The 20,879-nt window shown below is 48.8% G+C and overlaps 1 protein-coding gene across 2 annotated transcripts in view; it reads left to right on the plus strand.

The window, feature by feature from the left end:
* Window positions 1-17,394, plus strand: part of LOC139368585 (segment polarity protein dishevelled homolog DVL-1-like) — a 50,869-nt gene extending 33,475 nt beyond the window's left edge. Inside the window, exons 9-16 of one of the 2 annotated variants that reach the window (XM_071107634.1) lie at window positions 437-513; window positions 942-1,009; window positions 1,203-1,280; window positions 1,433-1,567; window positions 8,301-8,468; window positions 8,698-8,916; window positions 13,720-13,757; window positions 15,104-17,394. In XM_071107634.1, coding sequence (XP_070963735.1) covers window positions 437-513; window positions 942-1,009; window positions 1,203-1,280; window positions 1,433-1,567; window positions 8,301-8,468; window positions 8,698-8,916; window positions 13,720-13,724 — 750 coding nt within the window. In that variant the 3' untranslated portion in view covers window positions 13,725-13,757; window positions 15,104-17,394. The remainder of the gene's footprint in view (window positions 1-436; window positions 514-941; window positions 1,010-1,202; window positions 1,281-1,432; window positions 1,568-8,300; window positions 8,469-8,697; window positions 8,917-13,719; window positions 13,758-15,103) is intronic. The other variant, XM_071107633.1, reaches the window with a different exon arrangement.
* The last annotated feature ends 3,485 nt before the right edge of the window (window positions 17,395-20,879 follow it).

Below are 20,879 nucleotides of genomic sequence, written 5' to 3' on the forward strand. Positions count from 1 at the left end.
GTTAATGAGTTCTAACAATAAGGTAAAGGGGAAACTGGAACCTATGACCTATTGAAACCTATGACCTATTGAAACCTATGACCTATGTTGCCTCTCCTTTTCCTTCCTGTTGTTTGTTCTCTTTGATGTCTGTATGGCTGGACTCAGACTAACCTCTCTGGCCACGCCTCCTCTTGTACACACAGTGGCTGATCGCTAGTTATTGTCGATCCAGCATGTCTCTTTTCAACCCATCCACACAGCATAACGCTGCGTAGGATTTATTAGCTTTTATATGCGTCTGAACGCCTTACAACAGTGCCTGGAGATGAACTTGTAGAAAACTGATTTCAGTAGCAGAGTCCTAAATCATTTTGTCCGTTTTCTCCAACTACTTGTTCATTTCAAAGACATGATCCGTGAAAGTGTACGTTAACTGTCTCGTTGTGATCCTCAGGTGAACGATGTGAACTTTGAGAACATGAGCAACGATGACGCTGTGAGGATCCTGAGAGAGATCGTCTCCAAAACAGGGTAAGAACAGGACTGTGTTACAGTGTAGGATTGTTAGCGATAACCCAGAAAACATTTCAAGGGATGTTAAACTGTTGCATGTGAAGATGATCAGAGGTCAGGACAGACAGACAAAGGACATGGCTATTGGGTAAATACAGGATTTCAAAGATGAGCAATGGTAAGACTGGAGTACATTAGGGTTATATTAGCATATCAGCGATATGCTGACTGGTTAGATTGGATAAACAGTGGGTTTGAATTTCAAGCAGCTTCTGCATTGTTGACTGTTGTATAATACAGACTAATATTTCTCCCCATAATCCTTCTAGTTCAACCAAACGTGACTTCTTTTTTTCTAGCGTTTCCTCTTGTGCTTTTAACTGCACAGGAGCTATGGAAGTGAGTCGAAGGTTTTGTAACTGACTGTCTCCCCATGTGTTCTCCAGTCCTATTAGTCTTACTGTGGCCAAGTGTTGGGACCCGTCTCCGCGTAGCTACTTCACCATCCCCCGGGGTAAGACACTTACCGATGTTCCACCAACAACAGGTTATTACCACTTACAAACAGGGCTCTCAAACTCTGCTGGAAACTCGCTTTTTAAAACCTTTTGAAAAACATATTGGATGTGCTTGTAACTTATAGCAGAAATTTGAGCACAAACTAGCAAACTTACAGTAGATGATGGAGATTGTGTGTGTGTCTCCAGCTGAGCCAGTGAGGCCCATCGACCCTGCTGCCTGGATCTCCCACACAACGGCCCTGACCGGACCCTACCCACACTACGGTATGACCACACTATCACTACAGTCACACACACAAACTACTGCAATCACTAGACATAGCTGCACTCTCACAGTCCTAGAAAGGCCACATACTGAACATTTTGCCAGTCACTGTCTGTGAATGTGCTGTGTCTCAACCTCCTCTCCCCTTCAGAATTTGACGATTTGCCGCTATCTGCGAGTAAGACGGACATGGCAACCATCGTCAAGGTGATGCAGCTACCTGACTCTGGTCTGGAGATCCGGGACAGGATGTGGTTGAAGATCACCATCACCAACGCTGTCATCGGTGAGAGGGAGGGCACGCTGACTACTAATAATACTGTATTATTAATAAGATTTTTTTTTCAGTAAAATAGCGCCGGAAGAAATGGCAGCAGTTTTACGGGCGCCCAAGGAATTGTGCTATTATGTGGGGTTTTTCACATTATTTGTAACTTATTTTGAACATAATGTTTCTGCAACCGTATTTTACGGCAGAAAAAAGAGCTTCTGGAAATCAGGACAGAGATCACTCACCTCGGATTAGACAAAGAGCTTCTGGATATCAGGACAGTGATGACTCACCTCGGATTAGACAAAGAGCTTCTGGATATCAGGACAGTGATCACTCACCTCGGATTAGACAAAGAGCTTCTGGATATCAGGACAGCGATCACTCACCTCGGATTAGACAAAGAGCTTCTGGATATCAGGACAGCGATCACTCACCTCGGATTAGACAAAGAGCTTCTGGATATCAGGACAGCGATCACTCACCTCGGATTAGACAAAGAGATTCTGGATATCAGGACAGCGATCACTCACCTCGGATTAGACAAAGAGCTTCTGGATATCAGGACAGCGATCACTCACCTCGGATTAAACAAAGAGCTTCTGGATATCAGGACAGCGATCACTCACCTCGGATTAGACAAAGAGCTTCTGGATATCAGGACAGCGATCACTCACCTCGGATTAGACAAAGAGCTTCTGGATATCAGGACAGCGATCACTCACCTCGGATTAGACAAAGAGCTTCTGGATATCAGGACAGCGATCACTCATCTCGGATTAGACAAAGACCTTCTGGATATCAGGACAGCGATCACTCACCTCGGATTAGACTAAGAGCTTCTGGATATCAGGACAGCGATCACTCACCTCGGATTAGACAAAGAGCTTCTGTATATCAGGACAGCGATCACTCACCTCGGATTAGACAAAGAGCTTCTGGATATCAGGACAGCGATCACTCACCTCGGATTAGACTAAGAGCTTCTGGATATCAGGACAGCGATCACTCACCTCGGATTAGACTAAGAGCTTCAGGATATCAGGACAGCGATCACTCACCTCGGATTAGACAAAGAGCTTCTGGATATCAGGACAGCGATCACTCACCTCGGATTAGACAAAGAGCTTCTGGATATCAGGACAGCGATCACTCACCTCGGATTAGACAAAGAGCTTCTGGATATCAGGACAGCGATCACTCACCTCGGATTAGACAAAGAGCTTCTGGATATCAGGACAGCGATCACTCACCTCGGATTAGACAAAGAGCTTCTGGATATCAGGACAGTGATCACTCACCTCGGATTAGACAAAGATCTTCTGGATATGAGGACAGTGATCACTCACCTCGTATTAGACAAAGATTTTTTCTACAACAAGCAGGACGCACAAGACATTCTCCAAACACTCCAACAGGGCCGACATCCCCGTTATTTGCAAGAGGAAGCGATGTAGAAACAGAGGACAAAGAGCCGGATGCCTCGTGAGGACCCGGAGAAGCCGAGTGTGAAAGCTGCCATTACCGTTAATACTACTCGCCAACGTGCAATCATTGGACAATACATTTGACGAGGTGCGATCACGAATATCCTACCAACGGGACATCAAAAACTGTAAAATCCTATGTTTCACAGAATCGTGACTGAATGACGACATGGATATTCAGCTAGCGGGATATGCGCTGCACTGGCAAGATAGAACAGCACACTCCGGTAAGACGAGGGGGGAGCAGTCTGTGCATATTTGTAAACAACAGCTGGTGCACAAAATCTAAGGAAGTCTCTAGATTTTGCCCGCCTGAAGTAGAGTATATTGTGATAAATTGCAGCCCACACTACTTGCCTAGAGAGTTTTCAGCTATACTTTTCGTGGCTGTTTATTTACCACCACATACAGATGCTGGCACTAAGACCGCACTCAGTCAGCTGTATAAGGAAATAAGCAAACAGGAAACCACTCACCCAGAAGCGGCGCTCCTAGTGGCCGGAGACTTTAATGCAGGGAAACTTAAATCAGTTCTACCAAATTTCTATCAACATGTTAAATGTGCAACCAGAGGGAAAAAAATCTAGATCAACTGTACTCCACACACAGAGACGTGTACAGAGCTCTCCCTCGCCCTCCATTTTGTAAATCCGACCACAACTCTATCCTCCTGATTCCTGCTTATAAGCAAAAATTAAAGCAGGAAGCACCAGTGACTTGGTCTCTAAAAAAGTGGTCAGATGAAGCAGATGCTAAACTACTTGACTGTTTTGCTAGCACAGACTGGAACATGTTCCGGCATTCTTCCGATGGCATTGAGGAGCACACCACATGGCTTTATCAATAAGTGCCACGAGGACGTCGTCCCCACAGTGACTGTACGTACATACCCCAACCAGAAGCCATGGATTACAGGCAACATTCACACTGAGCTAAAGGTTAGAGCTGCTGCTTTCAAGGTGCGGGACTCTAACCCGGAAGCTTACAAGAAATCTTGCTATGCCCTGCGACGAACCATCAAACAGGCAAAGCGTCAATACAGGGCTAAGATTGAATCATACTACACCGGCTCCAACGCTCGTCGGGTGTGGCAGGGCTTGCAAACTATTACAGACTACAAAGGGAAGCACAGCTGCGAGCTGCCCAGTGACACGAGCCTACCAGACGAGCTAAATCACTTCTATGCTCGCTTCGAGGCAAGCAACACTGAGGCATGCATGAGAGCATCAGCTGTTCCGGACGACTGTGTGATCACGCTCTCCGTAGCCGATGTGAGTAAGACCTTCAAACAGGTCAACATACACAAGGCAGCGGGGCCAGACGGATTACCCGGACATGTGCTCCGGGCATGTGCAGACCAACTGGCAGGTGTCTTCACTGACATTTTCAACATGTCCCTGATTGTGTCTGTAATACCAACATGTTTCAAGCAGACCACCATAGTCCCTGTGCCCAAGAACACAAAGGCAACCTGCCTGTAACGGCTGTTGGAAGGAGTGGACCAAGGTGCAGCGTGGTATATGTCCATATTTATTTAATGAACACAGAAATAACAAAAATAACAAAGAGAACGACCGAAACAGTTCTGGCTGGTGCAGACACACAACAGCAAACAATCACCCACCACTCAAAATAGGAAAACAGGCTACCTAAGTATGGTTCTCAATCAGAGACAACGATTGCCAGCTGCCTCTGATTGGGAACCATACCAGGCCAAACACATAGAGATATAAAACATAGAACACAAAACATAGAATGCCCACCCCAACTCACGCCCTGACCAAACTAAAATAGAGACATAAAAAAGGAACTAAGGGCAGGACGTGACAGTACCCCCCCCCCCCCCCCCCCCCCCTCTCCCCAAAGGTGCGGACTCCGGCCGCAAAACGGCTCTGGCAGCTCCTGACAGACGGGCGGCTCTGGCAGCTCCTGACAGACGGGCGGCTCTGGCAGCTCCTGACAGACGGGCGGCTCTGGCAGCTCTTGACAGACGGGCGGCTCTGGCAGCTCCTGACAGACGGGCGGCTCTGGCAGCTGCTGACAGACGGGCGGCTCTGGCAGCTCCTGACAGACATGCGGCTCTGGCAGCTCCTGACAGACGGGGGGCTCTGGCAGCTCCTGACAGACGGGGGGCTCTGGCAGCTGCTGACAGACGGGCGGCTCTGGCAGCTCCTGACAGACATGCGGCTCTGGCAGCTCCTGACAGACGTGGGGCTCTGGCAGCTCCTGACAGACGGGCGGCTCTGGCAACTCCTGACAGACGGGGGGCCCCCGGCAGCTCCGGACAGGAGGGAGACTCTGGAAGCGCCGGACAGGTGGGAGAACCTAGAGGGAGGAGACGGAGAGACAGCGTGGGGCTGCCATAGGACCCACCAGGCTGGGGAAATATACAGGAGGCCTGGTGCGTGGAGGAGGCACCGGATGGACCGGGCTGTGGAGGAGCACTGGAGCTCTGGTGTGCAGCCTTGACACCACTCCTCCAGGCTGGATGACCACTTTAGCCCGGACCTTCCAGAGTGCAGGCACAGGTTGAACCGGGCTGTGGGTGAGCACTGGTGCATACCACTCGCACCTCTCCCTTAGGCTCAATAACCACATTCGCCCGGCACGGGCGGAGCGCAGGCATAGAACGCACTGCACCCTCACAGCGCCCGGAGACAGAGCACGCAGCGCCGGCGCAGGATACCCTGGGCCGAAACGGCGTACTGGAGACCAAACATGCTGGGCCGGTACAATACGCCCTGGCTGGATGCCCACTCTCGCATGGCACTTGCCGGGGTCTGGGATGTAGCGCACCGGGCTAAGAACGCATACTGGAGACACCGTGCGCTTGACCGCATAACACGGTGCCTGACCAGTACGACGCCCGCCACGGTAAGCACCGGGAGTTGGCTCAGGTCTCCAACCTGACTCTGCTACACTCCCCGTGTTCCCCCCCAAAACATTTTGGGGGGGGCTGCCTCTCGTGCCTGTTGCGCTGCCTTGCCTCATACCGCCACCACTTATGTGAGAATGCTATTCATTGACGACAGCTCAGCATTCAACACCATAGTACCTTCAAAGCTCATCACTAAGCTAAGGATCCTGGGACTAATCACCTCCCTCTGCAACTGGATCCTGGACTTCCTAACGGGCCGCCCCCAGGTGGTGAGGGTAGGTAGCAACACATCTGCCACGCTGATCCACAACACTGGAGCTCCCCAGGGGTGCATGCTCAGTCCCCTCCTGTACTCCCTGTTCATCCACGACTGCATGGCCAGGCACGACTCCAACACCATCATTAAGTTTGTAGATGACACAACAGTGGTAGGCCTGATCACCGACAATGACGAGACAGCCTATAGGGAGGAGGTCAGAGACCTGGCCGGGTGGTGCCAGAATAACAACCTCTCCCTCAACGTAACCAAGATTAAGTAGATGATTGTGGACTACAGGAAAAGGAGGACTGAGCACACCCCGATTCTCATCGCCTCGGCTGTAGTGGAGCAGGTTGAGAGCTTCAAGTTCCTTGGTGTCCACATCAACAACAAACTCGAATAGTCCAAACACACCAAGACAGTCGTGAAGAGGGCACGACAAAGCCTATTCCCCCTCAGGAAACTAAAAAGATTTGGCATTGGTTCCTGAGATTCTCAAAAGGTTCTACAGCTGCACCATCGAGAACATCCTGACTGGTTGCATTACTGCCTGGTACGGCAATTGCTTGGCCTCCGAACGCTTGCGGGGTAGTGAGGGTAGTGCGTACGGCCCAGTACATCACTGGGGCTAAGCTGCCTGCCATCCAGGATCTCTACACCAGGCATTGTCAGAGGAAGCCCCTAAAAATTGTCAAAGACCCCAGCCACCCCAGTCATAGACTGTTCTCTCTACTACCGCATGGCAAGCGGTACCGGAGTGCCAAGTCTAGGACAAAAAGGCTTCTCAACAGTTTTTACCCCCCAAGCCATAAGACTCCTGAACAGGTAATCAAATGGCTACCCGGACTATTTGCATTGTGTGCCCCCCCAACCCCTGTTTATCATATATGCATAGTCACTTTAACTATACATTCATGTATATACTACCTCAATTGGGACAACCAATCAGTGCTCCCGCACATTGGCTAACTGGGCTATCTGCATTGTGTCCCACCACCCGCAAACCCCTCTTTTACGCTACTCTCTGTTCGTCATATATGCATAGTCACTTTAACCATATCTTCATGTCCATACTACCTCAATCAGCCTGACTAACCGGTGTCTGTATGTAGCCTTGCTACTTTTATAGCCTCGCCACTGTATATAGCCTCGCTACTGCATATAGTCTTGCTACTGTATATAGCCTCGCTACTGTATATAGCCTCGCCACTGTATACAGCCTCGCTACTGTATACAGCCTCGCTACTGTATACAGCCTCGCTACTGTATATAGCCTCGCTACTGTATATAGTCTTGCTACTGTATATAGCCTCGCTACTGTATATAGCCTCGCTACTGTATATAGTCTTGCTACTGTATATAGCCTCGCCACTGTATACAGCCTCGCTACTGTTATTTTTCACTGTCTTTTTTACTGTTGTTTTATTTCTTTACTTACCTATTGTTCACCTAATACATTTTTTGCACTATTGGATTGGGCCTGTAAATAAGCATTTCAGAGTAAGATCTACAGCTGTTGTATTCGGCACACGTGACAAATAAACTTTGATTTTGATATATTTGCCATTTAAAATTACTAAATGAAGGGTTTTAAGTTGGACTTAAACCCGCAAATACTTCCCTTACTGTTAGTGAAACTGTGACGTCTGTGCAATACATTTTCTTGATATTGGCGACATCACATCAATCAATGTAAGTAGATGTTGTGTGGTTAGTGCTATCAATATTATAGTACAATAGAATCATATTGTCACGCTGGTATAAAAGATGTTGCAGACAGGCGCAGGAATACACAATAGGGGTTTTTAATACACCCAAAACAAACACGTATACAAAACACTAGGCTGTACCCAAACAAAAGAGAGAGGGTAAACCTTGATGAACAACACGATACCCGTAATACACAATCTATAACGCACGCAGCATAACAGCTGCACCAACGCATAGGTACTCACACGGCCAACGGACATGGGAACAATAATCGACAGCCCAATGGGGAAACAAAGGGCACATTTATGCAAGTACTAATCAGTCGGAATAGGGGACAGGTGTGCGTAATGAAATCCGTTTGCTGTTGTAGTGCAGACTACAGTCTTCTTGACCAGTGTGTTGTTGCTGTGCCAGGTGCTGACGTGGTGGACTGGCTCTACTCGAGGGTGGAGGGCTTCAAGGACAGGAGAGATGCTAGGAAGTATGCCAGCAGTCTGCTGAAACATGGCTACCTGAGACACACCGTCAACAAGATCACCTTCTCAGAGCAGTGCTACTACACCTTCGGAGACCTCTGCCAAAGTACTGACACTGAGCCACTTTGGCAAGAATATATTATGTACTGTATATTATTATTACAGATGTATTATACCTGTGTTAAATGTACTGTAGAGACCAATTGCAGTGTTTTTATTTACTTGTCGTGAGATGGACGACCTCACAATAGATGTCACTAACTGTCTGTCTGTCTGTCTGTCTGTCTGTCTGTCTGTCTGTCTGTCTGTCTGTCTGTCTCGCTTTCTCTCACCAGACATGGCGTCTCTCAACCTGAATGAGGGTTCCAGTGGTGGGGGCTCTGAGCAGGACACCCTGGCCCCCCTCCCTCCCCCTGCCACCAACCCATGGCCCCTGGGGGGCCAGCCGTTCCCCTGCCCTCCCTTCCCCTCCGCCCCTCCAGGCTTCCCACCAGGCTACTCAGACCCATGCCAAAGTTTCCACAGTGGGAGTGCAGGCAGCCACAACAGTGAGGGTGAGTCTGCAAGGCTACTAACACTAGCATCCTTATCAATAAAAACTTGATTTGTTTTTATTGATATTCTAGAGGAATCATCACATGACATTATGGCTGTGACTATTCATGACAGCTAATGTCAACTGTTGACAAAGTATTGTATTTAAATTCCATAAGGCATGTGCCTGTTAAACTTAGCCTGTTTGCCCTGCCGGAAAATGAAGTTGACACACACACAGACACATATTTACTTGAAAGAGTGTGTTCTTAAATGGTCTTATATTGTCAATATCGATCATGATTCAACATGGTTCATGCAGGGGACAGCTCTTCAGTACTGGCTGTGTAAACTAAGGACCTTATCTGCTTATGGCTTGATTTATGCATGAACATTTCAACTGAGGTCCCAGTCTCCCATCAATATTGACTGAGCCTATGTTTGATAGCAACATTAGTCAGTACAGTGCTCTGTTGCTGCTGCACTGTTTGTAATTGTGCCGACATAGCACCGCACTGAGGGAGAGTGGAATCAGGCTGGTGTGGTAATTAGTCAATATGGAGGATAGTTTCTCGTCTGTTTTACACGTGTCATCATAGTGCTCTTCAGTCTGATTTCCCAGCTTCTGTTCAAATCATCAAGAAATCAATCACCCAGACGTTGTTATTCCCATTGCATTCCATCCTTATTGTCCTGGAGTGTTCTGAGTGGCGGAGAGGTTTGATACAGAGGAGGGATCAGGATGAACTCTCAGTAGGACGGTTGTAGGACTGGGGCTATGTTTACATCTCTTATTTATCTTTTCCATAAATTGTTTTGATTTACATTTTTTTATTTGGCAATTCCAAGTGGGGTTGTGTGTGTGTGTGTGTGCGTGTGTTTTCCATGAGTAGAACAGTATCTGAGGACATTTTCTAACTCATGGTTCAGTGAGAGAGCTGTACAGGTTAGGAAACAGTTGGACCAGAACAGGATGGGGATAGACTTCACTAGAGGTAAGTAGACAGGTTAGGCTGGGAGGTGACAGTAAGTAGACAGGTTAGGCTGGGCTGGGAGGTGACAGTAAGTAGACAGGTTAGGCTGGGCTGGGAGGTGACAGTATGTAGACAGGTTAGGCTGGGACGTGACAGTAAGTAGACAGGTTAGGCTGGGACGTGACAGTAAGTAGACAGGTTGGGCTGGGAGGTGACAGTAAGTAGACAGGTTGGGCTGGGAGGTGACAGTAAGTAGACATGTTAGGCTGGGCTGGGAGGTGACAGTAAGTAGACAGGTTAGACTGGGCTGGGAGGTGACAGTAAGTAGACAGGTTAGGCTGGGCTGGGAGGTGACAGTATGTAGACAGGTTAGGCTGGGCTGGGAGGTGACAGTAAGTAGACAGGTTAGGCTGGGCTGGGAGGTGACAGTAAGTAGACAGGTTAGGCTGGGCTGGGAGGTGACAGTATGTAGACAGGTTAGGCTGGGCTGGGAGGTGACAGTAAGTAGACAGGTTAGGCTAGGCTGGGAGGTGACAGTATGTAGACAGGTTAGGCTGGGCTGGGAGGTGACAGTAAGTAGACATGTTAGGCTGGGCCTGGAGGTGACAGTAAGTAGACAGGTTAGGCTGGGAGGTGACAGTAAGTAGACAGGTTAGGCTGGGCTGGGAGGTGACAGTAAGTAGACAGGTTAGGCTGGGCTGGGAGGTGACAGTATGTAGACAGGTTAGGCTGGGCAGGGAGGTGACATGTAAGTAGACAGGTTAGGCTGGGCTGGGAGGTGACAGTATGTAGACAGGTTAGGCTGGGAGGTGACAGTAAGTAGACAGGTTAGGCTGCGAGGTGACAGTATGTAGACAGGTTAGGCTGGGAGGTGACAATAAGTAGACTGGTTAGGCTGGGCTGGGAGGTGCCAGTAAGTAGACTGGTTAGGCTGGGCTGGGAGGTGACAGTATGTAGACAGGTTAGGCTGGGCTGGGAGGTGACAGTAAGTAGACTGGTTAGGCTGGGCTGGGAGGTGACAGTAAGTAGACTGTTAGGCTGGGAGGTGACAGTATGTAGACAGGTTAGGCTCGGCTGGGAGGTGACAGTAAGTAGACAGGTTAGGCTGGGAGGTGACAGTAAGTAGACAGGTTAGGCTGGGCTGGGAGGTGACAGTATGTAGACAGGTTAGGCTGGGAGGTGACAGTATGTAGACAGGTTAGGCTGGGCTGGGAGGTGACAGTATGTAGACAGGTTAGGCTGGGCTGGGAGGTGACAGTAAGTAGACTGGTTAGGCTGGGCTGGGAGGTGACAGTATGTAGACAGGTTAGGCTGGGCTGGGAGGTGACAGTAAGTAGACTGGTTAGGCTGGGCTGGGAGGTGACAGTAAGTAGACTGTTAGGCTGGGAGGTGACAGTATGTAGACAGGTTAGGCTCGGCTGGGAGGTGACAGTAAGTAGACAGGTTAGGCTGGGCTGGGAGGTGACAGTAAGTAGGCTGGGAGGTGACAGTATGTAGACAGGTTAGGCTGGGAGGTGACAGTAAGTAGACTGGTTAGGCTGGGCTGGGAGAAGCCAGTAAGTAGACTGGTTAGGCTGGGCTGGGAGGTGACAGTAAGTAGACAGGTTAGGCTGGGAGGTGACAGTAAGTATACAGGTTAGGCTGGGCTGGGAGTTGACAGTAAGTAGACAGGTTAGGCTGGGAGGTGACAGTATGTAGACAGGTTAGGCTGGGCTGGGAGGTGACAGTAAGTAGACAGGTTAGGCTGGGAGGTGACAGTATGTAGACAGGTTAGGCTGGGCTGGGAGGTGACAGTAAGTAGACTGTTAGGCTGGGAGGTGACAGTATGTAGACAGGTTAGGCTCGGCTGGGAGGTGACAGTAAGTAGACAGGTTAGGCTGGGAGGTGACAGTATGTAGACAGGTTAGGCTGGGCTGGGAGGTGACAGTATGTAGACAGGTTAGGCTGGGCTGGGAGATGACAGTAAGTAGATAGGTTGGGCTGGGAGGTGACAGTATGTAGACAGGTTAGGCTGGGCGGTGACAGTATGTAGACAGGTTAGGCTGGGCTGGGAGGTGACAGTAAGTAGACAGGTTAGGCTGGGAGGTGACATGTAGGTAGACAGGTTAGGCTGGGCTGGGAGGTGACAGTAAGTAGACTGGTTAGGCTGGGTTGGGAGGTGACAGTAAGTAGACTGTTAGGCTGGGAGGTGACAGTATGTAGACAGGTTAGGCTCGGCTGGGAGGTGACAGTAAGTAGGCTGGGAGGTGACAGTATGTAGACAGGTTAGGCTGGGCTGGGAGGTCACAGTAAGTAGACTGGTTAGGCTTGGAGGTGACAGTATGTAGACAGGTTAGGCTGGGAGGTGACCGTATGTAGACAGGTTAGGCTGGGCTGGGAGGTGACAGTAAGTAGACTGGTTAGGCTGGTAGGTGACAGTATGTAGACAGGTTAGGCTGGGAGGTGACAGTAAGTAGACTGGTTAGGCTGGGCTGGGAGAAGCCAGTAAGTAGACTGGTTAGGCTGGGCTGGGAGGTGACAGTAAGTAGACTGGTTAGGCTGGGAGGTGACAGTATGTAGACAGGTTAGGCTGGGAGGTGACAGTAAGTAGACAGGTTAGTCTGGGCTGGGAGTTGACAGTAAGTAGACAGGTTAGGCTGGGAGGTGACAGTATGCAGACAGGTTAGGCTGGGCTGGGAGGTGACAATAAGTAGACAGGTTAGGCTGGGAGGTGACAGTATGTAGACAGGTTAGGCTCGGCTGGGAGGTGACAGTAAGTAGACTGGTTAGGCTGGGAGGTGACAGTATGTAGACAGGTTAGGCTGGGCTGGGAGGTGACAGTATGTAGACAGGTTAGGCTGGACTGGGAGATGACAGTAAGTAGACAGGTTGGGCTGGGAGGTGACAGTATGTAGACAGGTTAGGCTGGGCGGTGACAGTATGTAGACAGGTTAGGCTGGGCTGGGAGGTGACAGTAAGTAGACAGGTTAGGCTGGGAGGTGACATGTAGGTAGACAGGTTAGGCTGGGCTGGGAGGTGACAGTAAGTAGACTGGTTAGGCTGGGCTGGGAGGTGACAGTAAGTAGACTGTTAGGCTGGGAGGTGACAGTATGTAGACAGGTTAGGCTCGGCTGGGAGGTGACAGTAAGTAGACAGGTTAGGCTGGGCTGGGAGGTGACAGTAAGTATACTGGTTAGGCTGGGAGGTGACAGTATGTCGACAGGTTAGGCTGGGCTGGGAGGTGACAGTAAGTAGACAGGTTAGGCTGTTCTGGGAGGTGACAGTAAGTAGACAGGTTAGGCTGGGCTGGGAGGTGACAGTAAGTAGACAGGTTAGGCTGGGCTGGGAGGTGACAGTAAGTAGACTGGGTAAGACAGGTTAGGCTGGGCTGGGAGGTGACAGTAAGTAGACTGGGTTAGACAGGTTAGGCTGGGTTGGGAGGTGACAGCAGTAGACTGGTTAGGCTGAGCTGGGAGGTGACAGTAAGTAGACTGGGTTAGACAGGTTAGGCTGGGCTAGGAGGTGACAGTAAGTAGACTGGGCTTAGACAGGTTAGGTTGGGCTGGGAGGTGACAGTAAGTAGACTGGGTTAGACAGGTTAGGCTGGGAGGTGACAGCAGTAGACAGGTTAGGCTGGGCTGGGAGGTGACAGCAGTAGACTGGGTTTAGACAGGTTAGGCTGGGCTGGGAGGTGACAGCAGTAGACTGGGTTAGACAGGTTAGGCTGGGAGGTGACAGCAGTAGACTGGGTTTAGACAGGTTAGGCTGGGCTGGGAGGTGACAGCAGTAGACTGGGTTTAGACAGGTTAGGCTGGGCTGGGAGGTGTGTGTAACTCTGTTGTTCCCTCTGTTTCTGTTGGGCAACGGTAGACTGATGGACCAGGTAGTCTCAGGACTCTGGGGAACCGGTAAGCTAACAGCTAACCCACTCTCTGCTACCTCTCTCCTTCTCCTTTTTATCTATCTCTCTCAATCCATCGCTATACATTTTATCTTGCCTTAATTCTTGCCCTTTGCGTTCTCCCTTCTCTACATCTCAATTTCTTCCTATCTTTCTCTCTCTATATCTCTTTCTCTTGATATATAAATATACACCACATTCTCCTCATACCACAGCTTAAGGTTTTTGTTTTCCCGTGCCTCTCCCTCTGAGTATGTTGGTGTCCATACTGTTTCTGCCCCTGCAGCTGTGTCTGTGTGACTCTCCTGATCGTCGGTTCTCCCTCTCTTGGTCCTGTGCTGCTGTAATCTCAGAATGAGAGGTGCATGATTCAGGGTGATCAAATCAGGCAAAATCTTGCACTATCATTCTCACTGGCAGGGGGCAGTCATGAACCACTTTACCCAGTCCTGTTGTGCTCATTGCTTATCGAAAGGAGGGGAACATGTTTGATCATGTGATAATAATTATGTAATGTTTACACCTGTATCAATACAATCAATGTGATCTTTCTCTGTACAATTCAACAATGGAAGGCTCTTTCCTTTTAAAAGCAAATCATAAAAGCCCCATTTGTTTTGATATTATCAATGCAGTATGTTCCAATTTTAAAAATGTGTCTTTGATGCAGGTGTATCGTTACATTTGCCTGTGACTGTTGGCAATGAAGGGCCTGATTCAATCAGATCTGCATAGCTGATGTTTTGACAGTGTTTGAGGTGGAGCTGTCAAATCCACAACGGCTCCCGGCATTGTACCTAAAGCGGACATTGCCATTGGCTGCTCGGAGTCACATTAACAAAAATCCCATGCAGCCTCGTTTACAAATTTGAACACTGGAATGTGAGGTGTAATCTACACCTCGATTAGGCTGATAGAAATCCTCATAATTTAATTTCATGATTTTCAATTTGAGCGTCATTACTTCTATATGGCCTGTACTTTCTCATTCTGAACTTCTAATGGGAGTGGGACGGGTATGACTGCCTGAAAATGATCACAAGAGAAGCTTCTCCCTGATTTGACAGCTTCAACGCAGTTACACCTACATTACGACACCGCCAAAACATCAGCTATATGCGGCTGTTGGCTATCGGCAGTTAAAGCTTCAACCGATTGAATCTGTAAAGTGGATGAGAATTATAATGAGTGTCCAACCTCCATGATTATCATAGCAATGGCAGCCAATTCAGCCAACTGTTCAAAATCAGTAATAAGAAGCTGGTGAGTTGGAGCTGCTGTTGTGTGTCTGGTGTGGTTTAACCAGGTGTGTGGCTGCCCAGATGACATGTGTGTCTCTCTCTCCTCTCCTAGGAAGCAGAAGCAGTGGATCCAACCCCAGCGCAGGGACAGGGAAGGGCCCTGATCAAAACTCCTCCCCACAAGTGAAGGGTCACAGGTCCACATGCAGTGAAACTGAGCCAAAGGGGATCCGAGGAGCGAGGCGCCCTTGCGATAAGTCCGCCAGCCAGCAGAGTCATCACAGTCATCACAGCAGCCATGCCCACTCAAGTCACAGCCACGCCCGCTCTGGTTTCAGCCACGCTCAGTCTCACAGGAGTCACTGTCACTCACAGAACAGCCACACCCACAGCCACACATCCTTCATCTACAAACACGCCCCTTTCACCAAGCCTGGGCCCGGCTCGTGTGGCCACAGCGAGCGAAGCCACGCCTCCTCTTACGGCCCCCCCGGCCTGCCCCCCTCATACTGCCTGTCCCGGCTGGCCTCTAAGACCTCCGTCAGCAGCAGCACCCCTCCCGGGGCTCCCCCGGTACGTGGGCTAGGAGCCGTCCCCCCTGAGCTCACGGCAAGCCGCCAGTCCTTCCAGCACGCTATGGGCAATCCCTGCGAGTTCTTTGTTGACATCATGTGACAGACAGGACAGTGCCTTTTAAAAACTTGATGAGCACAAACAAGCCCCCCCCGTCCTACCGCTCGTCCGTCCCACCTCACCTTCTCTTCTTTACTCCATTTGCTACTGACTATTCCTGAGTTGAGAATGTAGACGCTGGTCCCCTCCGTCCCCATGCTGTCAACAACGGCCCCTCGGATGTCGGAGCAGGGGAGGACAGGAGACAAGAGCACAACAGAACTGAAGAGAGTCCTGCCATCACAAAAACACACAGAGCCTCAGTGTCTGATCAGAACCCCCAGCCAGCTCTTTTGTATTGACGTGACGTGAACAGTTTGTGAAATCGATGTGAGTGTTGTTCAATGTGGTGATCCTTGTGAGCTGCCACAGACAGTCCAGTCCCGAGAGCATGTACTTACTCTATGTGGAGAACAAGCACCTGCTGTTTGTTGAACCAGACGTCCAAGCCAACTGACTGGGTCTGGATCTCAATCCCCCAGACCCACCCGGACACAGAGCTCTGGAAGAGGGAAGCCTCACTGGAGGCTCTGGACTATGAGTCAGCCTCCTAGAATGTCGCCCTTTACACAAACTTCTACTATTTGGCCAATCATACCAAAACTCCTGCTCTAACTGACTGACCTGCTATCCGGTCTGCAGGGGGACCGTGACATATTCTAACTAGTCAAAGCTAGCCTCGGCCTATTTCACAGCCCTTGTATTTGTCCAACTAAGGGAGGCACTGTAACCAGTTGTTAGTCCTGCAGATAAGCAGCCTATAGTTTAAACTATCTCAACTGCTTTAAAAGGAATAAACACATTCATTTTGTTAAATATTAGAAATTTGGGGGTTGGGCCTCTCGCCAAAGGTCTAAAGGAAGAATCCATACACTGGAGAATGTTTGATGTTATTTACGTGATCATGATGTTGCATTGACGGTCAGTGTCATACGTTGTCTCGCTCTATGGCTGACTCACACGTAGACACTCAGTCAGACATCATTTCCCTCTGTGACTCAGTGGCCAGGATTTGACCACTGTCCTAGCTGTGCTTTGTCCAATGCATCATTATTATTGCAGTCAATGGAGTCCTGACCACAACAGACTCATGTTGTGAACAGATTAGATTTTTAACTGTTTCCACATACACTATACATACAAAAGTATGTGGACACCCCTTCAAATTTGTGGATTCAGCTACTTCAGCCACACCCGTTGCTGGCAGGTGTATAAAATCGAGCACACAGCCATGCAATCTCTATAGACAAACGTTGGCAGTAGAATGGCCTTACTGATGACTTTCAACATGGCACCTTCATAGGATGCCACCTTTCCAACAAGTCAGTGCGTCTGTCCTCGGTTGCAACACTCACTACCAAGTTCCTAACTGCCTCTGGAAGCAACATCAGCACCATAACTGTTCGTCAGGAGCTTCATGAAATGGGTTTCTATGGCCGAGCAGCCGCACACAATCCTAAGATCACCATGCTCAATGCCAAACGTCAGCTGGAGTTGTGTAAAGCTCGCCGCCATTGGACTCTGGAGCAGTGGAAACGCATTCTCTGGAGTGATGAATCACGCTTCAATATCTGGCAGTCCGACGGACAAATCTGAGTTTGGCGGATGCCAGGAAAACACTACCTGCCCGAATGCATAGTGCCAACTGTAAAGTTTGGTGGATGAGGAATAATGGTCTGGGGCTGTTTTTCATGGTTCGGGCTAGGCCCCTTAGTTCCAGTGAAGGGAAATCTTATCGCATACTATGTCATTCTAAACGATTCTGTGCTTCCAACTTTGTGGCAACAGTTTGGGGAAGGCCCTTTCCTGTTTCAGCATGACAATGTCCCCGTGCACAAAGTGAGGTCCATACAGAAATGGTTTGTCGAGATCAGTGTGGAAGAACTTGACTGGCCTGCACAAAGCCCTGACCTCAACCCCATCGAAAACCTTTGGGATGAATTGGAACGCCGACTGCAAGCCAGGCGTAATCTCCCAACATCAGTTCCCGACCTCACTAATGCTCGTGGCTGAATGGAAGCAAGTCCCCGCAGCAATGTTCTAACATCTAGTGGAAAGCCTTCCCAGAAGAGTGGAGGCTGTTATAGCAGGAAAGGGGGGACCAACTCCATATTATTGCCCATGATTTTGGATTGAGATGTTCAACGAGCAGGTGTCCACACTTTTGTCATGTAGTGTAGCTGCAAACAGAGTTGCAAACAGTGGCTGTCCACCACAGATCTACTACCTAAAACAGATCTGATCGTCATCAGTTAAAGTCAACAGGGTCTCTTAAAAGTGTTGACTGAAACAGAGATCAGAGGGATAACCAATGCTTCTCACAGTGAGGTGTGCAGTGTACAGTGTAGGTATTTTTCTGTGATATCACCAGATCATTTTTTGATGAAATTCCAGCCCTTGATTTGAAAGTCCTTCTTGTGAAGGTTGGTTAATTGGTTAAGCTGTGTTTAAGGCCTAAGATCAAGCTTTAACCTGGCGATAGCTGTGCAGCCAATGGCAATGTCCAATTTAGGTATAATGCCAGGAGCCACTTGTGGATTTGACAAGTCTAACGCAGTTCCACTTCCAACAAACACTATGCGGATGATGGCTTAAGCAGAGCTGATTACAGATTCTGCCATAGAAATGTAAAGGTAGTTTTCGATTGAGCCGACATATGCAATGTTTACCATGAATGTAGTCTCCGCAAACGTGGGAACATTGCCTTTAAAGTCCGCAATGCCTATAACCTGCAATCGAATGGACTCCCGGCTCAAGTCTATCGACAACACAGAAACGGTGTGATGCATAAGACCTTTCTGTCGCAACACTCTGATCATTATTTGAGCACTTTTTCATTCTCTCTCTTGCTCTCTCTTCTCTGGCCCTTTGGTATGAAACACTGTTTGCAATCAAAGCTTTGTCTTTCATTTGATTTCTTTACAAAAAACAGGAATAAATTGTACATAGAAATGTATTATATATAAGAATAAAAAATATATATGTACAAAGATTTTGTCTGAATTTCTTAAAAAACGACAACGACAACATTGTGAACCGGGCAATTGTTTGGTTGTGGATTTTTTTTGTTTGTTGCAGAAACCAGTAAAAAGGTTGGTTTGACAACTTTTAACTGTATTCAATGACGGTAAGTGCTGTACATATCTAAATGGAAGCCAACATCCATATTAGTTGCATTTACTATATTTAACCAGCAGTAAGAGCCCATACACATAGGCCTACACTATACACTGTGTTTCGATAATGTGGTGTTATTTCTGTCAAGGAAGGGTGGAGTAAGTTCTGTAACGTCTTATTTTACTGTCCTTGCCCTCAAAGCCCTGATGAAGTGATCTGCTTTGATGTTAAATCTACCCGCCTCTGAGTGGAACTTACTGGTACAAACACTGCTGTACTTTCCCTGTGGGCTGATGGTCTGAGGCTGAGGGAGGCTAACATCAGGCCAGAGCAGACCCCGCTCTGACGCCATGAGACCCTGCTGAAATGCTATCTGTCACAGTCACATGAGTGGGAGGATGTGGTGTTTCTAACAGGAAGTGATGTGTCTGCTTGTGGCTCAAGAGGCGACCCCAGATGCAGAGGCGTAGCTTCTACTATAGACTCACTAGAGCAAGGTTCTCCAGGGCTACAGATCAGAACACGCAGTGACTACTATGGCTGTGTTGCACAGCTGGTGGAATCTATTGTGAGAGATGTGGAGTGACTCAGTATGACCCTGTTCGGTGCAAATATCTAAACCCACTATATAAAAAGGCTTTGTTATCTGTGAATAACTACTCCAAACCGCCTAAGCCCATACACTGACTATGAGCAGCTCTTATTTGGTCTACCATACAGTGTTTCAATTTCTCTTTTACAAGCTGTAGTGTTAGGGGTGTACACTACGGCTTTCTGTCTGTGTACGCAAGTGTTGTCTAGAGTGGGAGACGTGGGTGTTTGCTATTGACGTAAGGTGTTTAGGCAGATGAGGTGTTGACATTTGATATCATGACATTACATCCTACGGCCCTGTGTGTAGGACGAAGTGGGGGGTGTGAAAGGTAGAAAGAAGATCAAAGACAGATACTTAGAAGCAACACACAAAGGTGCAAATAGTTTACCCCAACAGTTTAACCTGGTTACCCAATGGGATCTAACAATGTAATTGTTTGAGAGTAAGTAATTCCAAAGGATGGGATCTAACAAGATACCTACTGTTAGAGCTCACCCTTCGAAGGTACATACACAAATAGATAGGGAAGTGGTGAGAAAAATGTAGCAAATGAAAAAAAAGAGACAGTGACAGGAGAAAAGAAAGTGACAGGAGAAAAGAACCCTAGAATGGCATTACAATGTCTCCACAGCTGTAATGCTATCCCCAAACCCAACCTCAACCCTAGCTTCATGTCCACATCACGGCTCAACCCCAACCCTAACCTCAACCCTAGCTTCATGTCCACACCCCGGTTCAACCCCAACCCTAGCCATATCCCTAGCTTCATGTCCACATCACGGCTCAACTCCAACCTTAGCCATAACCCTAACCTCAACCCTAGCTTCATGTCCAAACCCCGGCTCAACCCCAACCCTAGCCATATCCCTAGCTTCATGTCCACACCCCGGTTCAACCCCAACCCTAGCCATATCCCTAGCTTCATGTCCAAACCCCGGCTCAACCCCAACTCTGGCCATAACCCTAGCTTCTTGTCCAAACCCCGGCTCAACCCCAACCCTAGCCATAACCCTAGCTTCATGTCCACACCCCGGTTCAACCCCAACCCTAGCCATAACCCTAGCTTCATGTCCACACCCCGGCTCAACCCCAACCCTAGCCATAACCCTAGCTTCATGTCCACACCCCGGTTCAACCCCAACCCTAGCCATAACCCTAGCTTCATGTCCACACCCCGGTTCAACCCCAACTCTAGCCATATCCCTAGCTTCATGTCCAAACCCCGGCTCAACCCCAACTCTAGCCATAACCCTAGCTTCATGTCCACACCCCGGTTCAACCCCAACCCTAGCCATATCCCTAGCTTCATGTCCAAACCCCGGCTCAACCCCAACCCTAGCCATAACCCTAGCTTCATGTCCACACCCCGGTTCAACCCCAACCCTAGCCATAACCCTAGCTTCATGTCCACACCCCGGTTCAACCCCAACCCTAGCCATATCCCTAGCTTCATGTCCAAACCCCAGCTCAACCCCAACCCTAGCCATAACCCTAGCTTCATGTC

Source organism: Oncorhynchus clarkii, chromosome 16 (assembly GCF_045791955.1).
Source record: "Oncorhynchus clarkii lewisi isolate Uvic-CL-2024 chromosome 16, UVic_Ocla_1.0, whole genome shotgun sequence".
NCBI lineage: Eukaryota > Metazoa > Chordata > Actinopteri > Salmoniformes > Salmonidae > Oncorhynchus > Oncorhynchus clarkii.